Source organism: Poecilia formosa, unplaced genomic scaffold, assembly GCF_000485575.1.
Source record: "Poecilia formosa unplaced genomic scaffold, Poecilia_formosa-5.1.2 Scaffold398, whole genome shotgun sequence".
Lineage (NCBI taxonomy): Eukaryota > Metazoa > Chordata > Actinopteri > Cyprinodontiformes > Poeciliidae > Poecilia > Poecilia formosa.
The window spans coordinates 184,657-197,002 of record NW_006800337.1 but is presented as its reverse complement, the minus strand read 5'-3'; the positions used below and the strand labels follow the sequence as shown (position 1 = coordinate 197,002).

Here is a 12,346-nt window from a genome sequence, read left to right as displayed (position 1 = left end):
ATATATATATATATAAACACAGGACATACAAGATCAATGAAGATTATAAGTTTTTTTTTCTTAGAATGTTCTGTAAAATATGTAGACATTGGTGCACCGATTGCATTGTTTTGGCCGATCACCTATCTTTAAATACCTTGACCAGCCGAGTGTCTGAGTTTGTAACCAAGGGAAATGTTGCACACAAAATAAAAATAAATAAATAAAATGTAATAAACACTGGCAGGTGAAATGCTTGCGTGATGGACAAGTGGTGCAGAAAATTTATCGCTCTAGTAAATTTGCGTAGAGTGTGCACAGCTCACAAAATACACACACAGTACACTGGAGAATGTATGAGCACTGAGTGTGATTGTGTAAATAAGTTTTATGAAATTATTTTCATTCACAACACTGATCCAGGTTTTTCCCCATCAGGCTTATCCTCAGTGCATCATAAGCCTGGCAGGCCACCAGGCTTTAATTGCACATCCCTGCAGCAGCCCGTTGGCCTCACACACTATTCTTTCCAAAATATGAGGCCTCCGAATTTTTGTAAGTTCTAATATTTTTCAATGATTTGATTTATTAATAAGGGCTAATAAATATTGTATGAGTTTATGGGATAGGAGTTCATAAGTTTCTTATTTCTTCCTACTTCTTTTCGAGCATGTTAAGATTACTGTGGTACAAAAATATGTCTTTTGCATTGCATTCCGTGATTTTATACTACTATCATGTTCGAAATAAATAAAATTAAAATAAAACCCATGGTATAACACCAGGGTCATCAGGTTTTCTGGGGGAACCTTGCCCAATGTATTATAAGTCTGGCAAGTTAGCAGGCATTACATAACTCCTTACCAGGTTAAGCATTCTTTATTTTTAAGTTTAAGTTTTTTTAATACACTAGAAACGGTGACAGGAAAGACAGGTAAAGATGAGTTTACACTTGGCATTGAACTCAGCTCAGGTTCTGTCATCTTAGGACAGAACACACATTATAAGTAGGGATGTCCTGGTCTGTGTTACATACACAAGGTTTTGGGTGTATGTAACAAGGTAGTCCGTTTGCCTAAACTGCAAACAGACTACATATTTCTTCTTCTCTTCAATAAAGGTCAGATTTGTGGCATATGAACATAGTAGTTGTCTGTCCAAAGAGCAGAAAACTGTTACTTGTCCTTTTGTTGGGCACACACTGGTTGGAATGATAGTGCATTTCCTGTCCCCAGGCTTCTGCTTCCAGGTCACCCTGAAGTACAGCGAGGACCTTATGTAAGTGGATGACAGAAAGGAGGAAGTTGCAGGGGACAGAGTCAGGAAGAAGGATAAGAGAGAGGGGTTTACACAAGGCCATGCAGACGAGCAGCCTGCCAGGCAGCCAGTCTGAAACACTGGGATCAGTCAGTAAAGAGGAAACTCAGCACCGCATTCCTTCCTACTGATCTATGAGGTAGCTGATGGGGAGAGAGGAGCATTCCAGTTCTCCATGTTCAATAGGAAAAGATCATGATGCACACAGGTGAAAATTAGGGTCAGTATTAATAACCGATATTTACATGTTTTTATGGGCAATAACAAAATTGTATAAACACTTCTTTAACCTTTTGGCATCTTGAAAGAAATCAACCACATTGCTGTCTCCATCACTGCTTATCTGCTTCAGTTAAACTACCCACAATCCTTTGCTGCATCACTGTCATGGTCGCATGACCAAAGAAATACCACATGCCCAACCTCCAGAAACAAGATGGAAATAAATATCAATTTTCAATATTGTGTCAGTTTTATTTATCGGGTTGATACAAATATGTTAAAAAATGACTATCAGCCGATACCAATGTTAGCGTTGGTATATTGTGTTATACACTAGCAACAGATATTGCGTTATTGTAAAGTCTGTACCACATTCTTTTATGTTACAGCCTTTATAAAAATGAACTACAATCAGTCAAAATCTAAATTGGTGGGTCAGACTTCAAGAACAATTGAAATCATCATCGGCCCGGTAAAAGTCCAATTGGTGCATTTCAGCTGATCTTAAGCATCTCAATCACTAATTTCTGCATCATTCGTGGACATTACTTGCACTCCATGTCCAAATGGATATAATAGGGGCAGGCAAAATATAGTTAAAATTCAAATATACTTTAACGAGCTCAATGGGAAATTAAATGTGCATATAAATACATGTCACTACAAGTATCAATCTACCAAATATAGAGTCAAAGAACTGCTTTGTATTTGCAATTTTGCATAAAACTTACTAAAATGTGATGTATTCTGCAGCTCTAGAAAATATAATTAAGTATTCAATATCTGGAGACTAAAGTGTGAAGACAGTCCATAAATGTTTTCCTTCACTGGAGTTTGGGAGCGTTCCCAACAAACTGTTTGTCGTTTCATATCAATTTCAATTTGACAAGCTGACTACAAACAAAAACTTACTCCCTTAATGTTAGTTGCTCAACAACAACATGTAGTGACGACAGATGCCTGAAGAGACGAGCAGGAAAATAGACTTACGAGGCTAAAATAGAGAGAAATGAATGATGAGTTTTACAGTTGTAGTTAGAGAGAATGTCTAATTGAATGTATAAGAGGTTCAGATTCAGTAAACTTTATTCAAAAGGGCAATTCAATTACAGTTGGACACATTTGTTACAATAGCAATGTGCAGCAGAATATATAGTGCAGACGGGAACAGGTTCCAGGTTTCACAATTAACTAAATGAAAAACCATAACAGGAAATGCATGCTAATATCGTCACACTCATAATAGGACAAAAATCCCTAATGAGGAAGATTTGGAAAAGGCTACAGTTGACATATTACATATTTTCATGCATAGCTAGTATAGGTGGTTTATGGGTGATGTACACTGTAAAGCAAGGCTATATTTACAGGCTTGAGTTTAATAATAAGAATTAACTTCCTATTACTTTTCTAACTGGAAATAAAGAAGTTTTATTTCTGTTACACTTAATATAATGCATCGTCTCAGTTATGAAGACTGATAACATGGTTTCTTGTTACAATAAGGCAGTGGATATATTTTATGACGACAGATTTTTCCCACAGTCCAAGAAAGAGGAAAAAACAAAAACACACACAAAATAGTAGGTCAAAGAAAAATCTAACTACTAGATTGGAAACACACTACACTCAAACTCCTCCTTTTCACACATCTAGGCCCCTTTAATCAGGCAGGTTCTTTGGCCCCATTAACGCCACATTTCCTGCTGAGTTTCTGAGGAGTTCCAACAGAGGCCACGTGTATTTAAACAGTATCATTTATACTGGGAGGGTGTGAAACTGCTGCTTCATACAGCGGTGCTCAGGCGTGAACATGAAGCTGCAAAAAATAATAATAAAAAAACAGCAGACCAATTTCTCTCCACACACAAACTTAGTAATGCAAGTGTGGGGGAATGTATTGCATCATAATGAGTTCAATATTTTTAGACATCCTCAACATGCCAGCATGAAATTTTAAACAAATGTGCATAAAGAAATAGCTTCACAAGCGAGTGAGTAGGATCATTTTTTTAAGAAAAAAAAATTGTGGGTTGAAAGAAAAAGACAAAAACAAACCAATGCAGGAAAGTAAGAAGTATAGAAAAAAGACTTAGTACTACTGTTGTTGCAGAAGCAAAGCTGCCTCCTAATTACACTTTGTTCTTTATCCGTATCTTTATTATTAAATCATGTTGAGAATGATTTGATGGAGCATTTCTTGCAAGGATCCTGCAGGTTGTAAAACACATCCTATAAATAAACTCCACATCAAACCAAACCATCAAAGGCTGTGGTGAGTAAATGGACCATCATGTACTGCAGGTCTGTAGAGCAGTGGTGAGTAAATATTGGCAGATAAATCAATAAAGCCACTTTATCAGTGGCTCTCCTGTGAGCAGAAACATGCCAGCTGCTGCTCTGATGGACTCAGAGGTCTGTTAGAAAACACCAAAACGAAGGGAACGCTCCAGAGAGCACTTCGAAACTCGAAACAGCAACACTCATGTCACTGGTAAAAGTAAATTAATGCGGAACAAAGTGAAAAATACTAATGATAGTAATTTGTGCCTAAAAATACAAAAATACACCTTGTATCTCTTTGAAAGTATGCAGTCCTATAGTTTGATTCTGAACTACAGAATCAAATCACAATTTACTATAATAACATAAAAACATAATGAAATCAACTGGGGCAATTTTTTATAAATTTCTATTAACTAGAAATGTTTAGTTTAATATAATTGCTAAAGACAGTTAAGACAACTTAGTTAAAGTTGTAGTGATAGCTTTTTCAAATGTCAAGGTTTGGACTTGACAGTTAAAGTTGATGCAACTTACATGAGACAAAGCAACAAGGAAACTAGACTGAGTCAAGTCGAGTCAGCAAATTGTCGAATTGATGCAAAAAAAACAGTGAAAGGGAGACATTTTGGAGATTTCTTAGGTGATAAATGTTCTAGATCTTCCAAATGAGAAATTTTAGCACATTTTCTTTCATAGACTCCTTTTCAACGCAATTATATTCCACTTGCTATAGAGTGGATTGAGTGCCTGAGATACACTCAGTAGGACTGAGCCTGAGGCAGCAAAAACTTAAAATAGTCATAAACAATGTTGCTAAAAATGTTAATGCTCAGAGTTTTTGAAGCACGTTTTAGAAGTAGAGCAGCAACTATTATTTTAGTAATCGATTCTTCTGACAATTTGCACACTGACAGATTTCCCATTTAACCACATAAGTCTTTTTTTAATACAATAGAAATTTATTAAAAGATGCAAATGAACAAATAATTAAATTCCTTTTTAAAATAACATTTTTATTGCCTAAAATGTAACAAAAGCATTCTTTTAGTGACGCTTGACCGTTTGTAGCAAAGGATGCCACAAATAATAAATCTGTCATCAACATGCGAAAAGCTCAACATTTTCTGCTTAACATTGATACAGTGTAGAGCTGAACCGTTGATTATTTTTTTGTTTTACCAGATTATTAATTAAACATCAAGGTGCTTAATGGGAGATTTTTTTTTTTTTTTATATTATGTGCCCGGTGTAACTCTACTCTGTGCCTTTTGTTTTGTGTGTATTTTCAGAGACAGACGGGATTTCTTTTCTGTCTTAAATGCAAAATGTATATATTTTTGTAGCGTTTTGGTTTAATTACTGCTCTGAGGGTGTTCTGTGAGTAAACAGCATGTTTTTGAGTCTGTATACGGCAGGAAAGGATTATAAAATTAGTAAATGATTATTCAATAATAAATTCATTGTGATTAATAAGATTAATAGTTTCATCCAAAATTATAAGTAGCGGAAATAAGAAAACAGGCATCTAGCGCAATTGACATCACAAGATCTTCTTATATCATGCAGCACTAATCCCAGCCTGGGGAATAATATCCTAATATTTATCCTTAGGTTAGGTGAGTGTTGTTTTATGACAACATGGAAACGTGTCCAAAAATGTAAAAAGAACCATAGCTTAAAAAAAAAAGAACAAATGTAAACTTTCATAAGGGGAAGAAAAGATTCTACTTGTGGAATGCAGCCAAGCAAGCCATGTTGGAGGAAATAGAGGGAGTACACACTGACAGCTCCAACATGTTTAAACCCAACACGCTTACCTGAGACAGGCTAGACCAAAACAAAAACCAGCACATTATAAGAAGCATAACCAACTAGAAACCGACACTTATTGAAGCTGACTGATTTTTTTTTTCTTTGTTGTTTTTATCCTTAAGTGTTGCTTTGACTCAGAACATACCAGCAACTGAAAACTTGACGCAGCCAAACCAGGAACCTGTTCCACCACATAGCAGACACCTTAGGCAAGCCTCTGAGAGCCCGGCCACAGTAACCACAGCCTGCACACCCAGGTGTATGCAACAGGTGGGGGTGGGGGCCTTGATGCAAAATACGGAGACAAATCAAAATATTTCCTCTGGATTATACTGAGGTTGTCATTGTAAAACACAAATATCCACCATAAACAGCTTTTATGCGTTTAAAAACATGAGTTTATCCTTCTCACATTTAACTCCTGATCCCCACTTCCAGACGTGCTCTCAGATCACAGATACGGTTCTGTCTCGTGGCTCTAAATGTCGAGCCTGTGGATTTACCTATTCATGCCGACAGCCTTGAGGCAAACGCAAAAAGAGGAAGTTAACAGTTGTAGTCCAAATAAGACACCTAAGATGCCCCTCCGCCCCCAAGTTATCCACAAAACTTCGGACTTGCCCAAGAAAAGTGAGGTGGGAACTAAAAACGGGGTTTTTTCTGAGGTGTTTAGTAGCTTAAAGGTTTCACTTGAGGATACAGTAAAACAAAACGACAATAGTTTAAAGAAAGTTTGCTTTCAAAAACGCTGAAAGCACAACGACATCCAGGGATGAAGCTGGCGTTATCCTGTGAACCACATAACTAGCTGGCTAGGCTAACCAGCTAGCTTCGGGCTTTGCTAACTGTAACTCTCTCGGCTTCCAGAAGCTTATAAAAAATTATTACAAGACGCTGGCACTCGCTTTACTGATGTGTCTACTGGCTCGACTAGCCTTTTAGAAACTGCCAAGGGAAAATAATAATAGTAATAAAATAAAATAAAAAAAAACAGAGCGTCAAAACACAAGCGCCACATCACTGGTGAACTCACCCATTCCTGTTTCTCGGAACGCCCCGCAGAATCAAATGTTGGAAATCTTCCCCACTGCTCACGCGCTACTGTCCAGGTGGGTAGGAGCGACCAGCCACAGAGGAGAGGAGGTGCGTCGAATTACCGCCGAAAAACAAGCTAAACGAGCCTTAAATCCATCCGTCCTAGTCCCAGCAAGCGGTCCAGTCCTCCTGAGTTCTCTCTCTTGAAGATTACAGTGCAGGAAGTTAGCCAGGAGTCGGAGTCTCCACCTTTCTTGGACTCGCCTCTACACGGCTCTCTCTGCCTGCTGCCTCCACTCAGCGCCTGTTTTCCTGCCTGCCAGCCTGCCTGCCCACCAAAATTCAGCGCAGTCGGAAACTTCGCGAGGTTTCAGGCGGGATAGATCAACGAGAGGAATAGTCAGTGGAATTTGTCAATTCTCCATTCATCTCAGCGTGTACAGTAGAACCTACTGTACGTGCCTGGGCTCGTGTGCACGTAGTTACCTGTCCAAAATCGCCCTGTGGAGCCGTGGGTGAGATTTTGATGATTTGGGGGAGGGAGAGATGGATGGGGAGGAACCAAGGGGGTCATCTTGGAAATTACTGAAACTAAAATGCCAAAAATATAATAATATAATAATTAAAACTTACCTTTTAAGGTGAGCGCATCTCATAAGTATTAATTTATGATTAAACAATTTTAGCTGATTTTGTTGTTGTTTTGCAACTAAAAACTTGTTTCTAGGTGTATTTTTCCAAATCTACTCCAAAACAGCCACAATTGAATTTTGTTCAAAATGGGCTATTTTTATTTTATTCCATGATTCAAGAAATTTTTTTCTTTTTTTTCTTTTCATATTGTCTGCTTTTAATCTCTTAGACAATGCTGTAGATAGTATTTAATTTTTTTTACAGCTACTGATTTATAAATATTAAAACCTGTATTTTTTTTTAATTTTTCATAGGGTTTCTGAATTTTATTATATTTTCATCATCACTGCAATATATAAGTTTAATAATGTGAGAAAAACATTCAATCAGTATTTAGTACAGCTAACATTTTTCTTAAATATAATAATGTGGTTCTTTTTTAAAATTCAGCATATAAAAGATTCAGCTATGGAAAGGTGGTCAACCCTCTTGATACAAAAGAAAATGGCCACTTATAAATTAAGCATTAGTCAATTATAAATTAAGCATTAGTCAATTGACAAGATCAGTCAACTTTAGATTAACTCATTAATTGATAAGTGCCCTGTCTCTAAAGAGATTAGAGACTCATAAGTACCCTCCATGTTGATGCTGATGTTACCAGTTAAGGTAGCTTCACAACGGCCACCACATATTTAGGAACCAATGTCCATTTTCTCTAACCTCCTTTGTCATTCGTTTTCTAAAGATTTTATTGGGATTAAGATCTTGGGGGATGATCCCAAACAATGTTGACATTCCCTTTGAAGAAACTTAGTTTTTTCTAGTTGAAAGACTAAACCACTATAGAAAATCTGTTGGTTTACAGTTAAAACGCTGCATTTGTAGATATCAAGCAACTGTTGATGCATCCACTCACTGCTCCATCGTTCTTCTGAAGGAAAACCCTCACAGATCATGGAGGATCCAGCTCCTCTGTGTTATGTAGAAAACATCTCCAATGGGACCCTTCATGTCTTTTAGAGGGCCACCAGGATCATCTGGATAACTTTTTTTCTTGACAGAAAATAAAACTTACTTAAAACTTCTAACATCTTCGGTGGGGAAGAAGATGTGATCTTTGAAGGTGTTTTTGTTTTTTAAACTGGATGCCCTAATCTATATTGAGGATGTGTCCTGTGGACTCCTCAGGCCAGAAAGGTCATCAGGAGGTCATGACAAATTAAAAGCCTGACAGAAAATTCCATAAGAGAAGGATTATTGCTCAGATTTGGACTTTTTTAGGTCTACGGTCTTTACCCGCTAGTCAACAGCCTGTTTGAATATCAATGTTTTGAATAATCTGCCTCCTCTGATTTCATGATCTCTTGCTCCTGTTCCTACCTTTTGCATTTTGAAACTGTACAGGGAAAAAAAACCCAACTGAAACACTTGTCATTTGTTCTCTGGTTCTTAAGATTCTGATCAGGAGTGTGAAAAAGGTTGTGCTGTTATGTAAGGACTGTGTTAGGCCTGCAGTGGTTTGTTAAGAAGGGTGAGAATCCATGCTGCTATTTTAATCTCTTATTCAGAGCAGCTCGGCGGTTTGCAGAAGCATTAGAGAACACACACACAAACACACACACATGCACACGCACACATCCTTGCACTTCTTTGCAGTGTACATACTTATTTTCATTTTAGTAGCTAGCATTTATGCCTAACCCAGACATTTTAACTGACCCAAGCCATAATCTTTACCCTAACCTTTCTACTTCCCATAAAAGACCTCGGTTTGTTGGTAAACATTGTGAAAGTGGTCCTCTGAATTGTCATCTTCCAAAAATAATGGCATTTGTTGCCAAAAGTGTTTTTTTTTTGTTTGTTTTGTTTTTTCTTGGCAAAAAATTACTTGAGTTGGAAGGTGACAGTATGTAGTATATGCAAGTTCACACACATTCACATAGTATGACTTTGTATTGGCTCCCTTTATTTTTCATTTATTTCTATTTACCCTAATCATAACCTAAATCACAGCTTAGTTTTAAATCTAAACCCATAACCGTATAAAAGCACTTCTTTGCTTCAGACCCCATAAGGAGTAGTGTGTCCTCACAATGTAGTTTGTGTTGGGGGAAAAAATGGTTCCTAAAACATGAGAAATGCTAAAACACACGCACGCACGCACACACACACACACACACACACACACTACTCTTCTGTCATTTCTGCACATCATCCACACTAATTTACCTGCAATTCAAACTGAACCCATAATGTTCAGGCAGATTTCCTGACTGACGACATGCTAACTGTTGCTCTCAAACAGCAGGAAGAAAGCTGACTTTGTAGCAGGAAACACACTTTTCTCATCAGAATATGTTGGCACACAGCAATCCCAGAGACAGGAACGATCCCAGCGCCTCCTCGCGCTCACTATCCAACCTGCTCTGCTATGAAAAGTCAAGCTGTTCCTCCACAGTTCTGGCTGCAGACGGGCACAGCGCCCACTGCCAATTACCCGGCTTATCTCGGTGCCACCAGAGAGTGAACTGCTAGAAAAGGAAGTAGTTGAGTGTAATTTCACTCTCAAAGGGGCCATTTGAGCAAAATGTCAACAAGCGTTCAAAAGGCAACGCAAAACACCAAATGCTATGCAAATGTGTTTGACCACAGGAGCACACAAACACACATGCAGTGATGTGTGTGTGTCTGTGTTTTTCATTGGCTGTAGTGAATGGAACAGTGTCCCAAGTGGGACATAAAAACCACAACTGCCCTCAGTTGCAATTGTGGTTTCTTTGTATTATGACGACATGCGGTTTGTTAACTCGGATTCTTGCAAAGGAGGAAATTGTTTTTAGCAAATTGCATGAACAAGAATTTTGCTGACTTGTCACATGACACCTTGCTTGGTGGAATTACGCTAAATAATTTCCCGTTGTCTAGAGCTATGGAATGTAGTGCAAGTACACAGATCATGTGGGAGCAAGAACAACAGGCAACATTTTATATCTTCAAGCCTAAAATAGCATCTCAGTGCTAAACATGTAGCAGCAGCACAGACGTCACCAACGCTGATGTCAGAGTTCACTGTCCACATTTCTAAAGAAGGATGTTTTTTAAAAAACAGATGTTTGTGAAACATCTGACAACAGAATGGATTCAGTAACACTTTAGACCAAACTAAGGCTTAAATAATTTAGACAAATTTAAGAACAATAAATGTCCATATTGTTGGTCTCATATTTCTGTTTTTTTTTTCAATCATTTAACAGTAAAAATAGTTTTTGAACTGAAAACGTTCATTTTGTCAATGTTTGTTTTTCGTCATTAAATCTCATGAATTAACTTAAACACATTTAAAACAGCAAATATATTTGTTGCTGAGCTCATGCGTCTGTTCAGTAAATTAGCAGAAAAATAATCAATTCTAAATGTTCACTTTGTAGATACATGGTTTTCAGTTACAATGTGATTAATTTTAATTATGTAATTGCAGACCAACCAATCACTATTACATATAGATAGATATATTTATCATGCCATACATAATCTATTTATTAATTTATTATAGGGGCAGATGGCTGCTTTATGGAGGCTCTTGGCCCCTTCTGCTCACCTCTTAGGGGCGCCTTTACTTCTAACCCAAACAGGGTCAAAATTATGCAGTGTTGAATACATAGAATTTCATGACAAGGTGTTTGCATGGCACTCACACACATCTCACACCTTGACAAGATAAACAAGTGATAGATGGAAACTACCCAATCAATCATGAGGATGGGCAGATGGGTGAGTCACGATAATTCATCTCAATGCCACAGGGAGGGAGAACATATAAAGACCCTGAGACTGTTCAGAAAAGAAGAAAAGTCTTAAGGCTGGAAGGTGAAAGTTGTTCAAGAATAAATGAAAAACTAAATGCCAACTAAAATTAGCATTCAACCATTAGTTACCCACTTCACAATTCTGGAATCCAGAAACAAAGCCGTTGCCTATGGAAAACCATTCTAGGTCCTGTTTGCAGTTTGCCACCAGCTGTGCAGAGGACACGGCACATATGTAAAGGAAGGTGTTCATGCAAAGCATAAAGAGTAGAGGAAATCAAAACCTGCATGACGTCCTAAACACACCAAACAGGGTGGCTTATTGCTAGATACAATAAAATTGCTTCAGTCAAAGTCAAGACAAAATGCCAACTGAGAATTTGTGGCAGGACTTGAAAATGAATGTTTCAGGCTGAAGATGTGGCAAGGTGGTCACAGCATAAGCTAGATATTTGAGGGTGGAATTGCAGCCAAAACTGTCTCTACTATGTAAAATTGCAATTACACGCATTGAAGTCTGTGGTGGTGAAGTGACACATGAAAATGTGAAAGTTGTAGCAAAGCACTACAAGTTTAGAAGCATGGATAAAGAGGAACATTGCGGAATAATAATAAAATAAAGCAATAACATTTCCCAAGAGTCACTGATGAATGAAGAGGTGAGAACTGAGAGGTGAAGTATGCCGTCTGACTAATCCAAGCAGAATGCTTTCAGGACACCTCAGGGAGACTATCAGAGCAGAAGAAGCCCCTGGCAAACAGGAGCTGAAAACAAAGTGACAGGTCAGGAGATCTACCATCTAAAACACAAAAACTGTTGAAGAAGTAAAAACCCAAGTTTGGCTCTGTTTTGTTAGCTGATAATAGAACAGTAAACTTTAATGAACAAGACTCATCTCATACTTTCACATGTAAAACATTCTGAATCTACAGGTTTACTTGACCTAGTTGACATAATTTCAGTTCTGGCTGATCCCTGGACCTTTACTTTGTGTTATAAACTCTGGTAGTCTGGAGCCACCATGTGGGCAAAATATGAACATTTCACTTTAATTTTGTGTGTAGCTCCAAATCCAGGCCTCCATTGGTTAATAACTTTGATTTCCATTGATGATTTTTGTGTGATTTTGTTGTCAGCACATTCAACTTTGTACAGAACAAAGTATTCAATGAGAATATTTCATTCATTCAGATCTAGGATGTGTTATTTGAGTGTTCCCTTTATTTTTTTGAGCAGTGTATGATTTTTTTGA

The 12,346-nt window shown here is 37.6% G+C and overlaps 1 protein-coding gene across 1 annotated transcript in view; it reads right to left on the bottom strand.

Moving 5' to 3' along the window:
* LOC103154751 (CD2-associated protein-like) overlaps positions 1-7,127 on the bottom strand; it is a 19,553-nt gene extending 12,426 nt beyond the window's left edge. The window contains exon 1 of the mRNA XM_007576150.2: positions 6,650-7,127. Coding sequence (XP_007576212.1) covers positions 6,650-6,653 — 4 coding nt within the window. The 5' untranslated portion in view covers positions 6,654-7,127. The remainder of the gene's footprint in view (positions 1-6,649) is intronic.
* Positions 7,128-12,346: the final 5,219 nt, after the last annotated feature.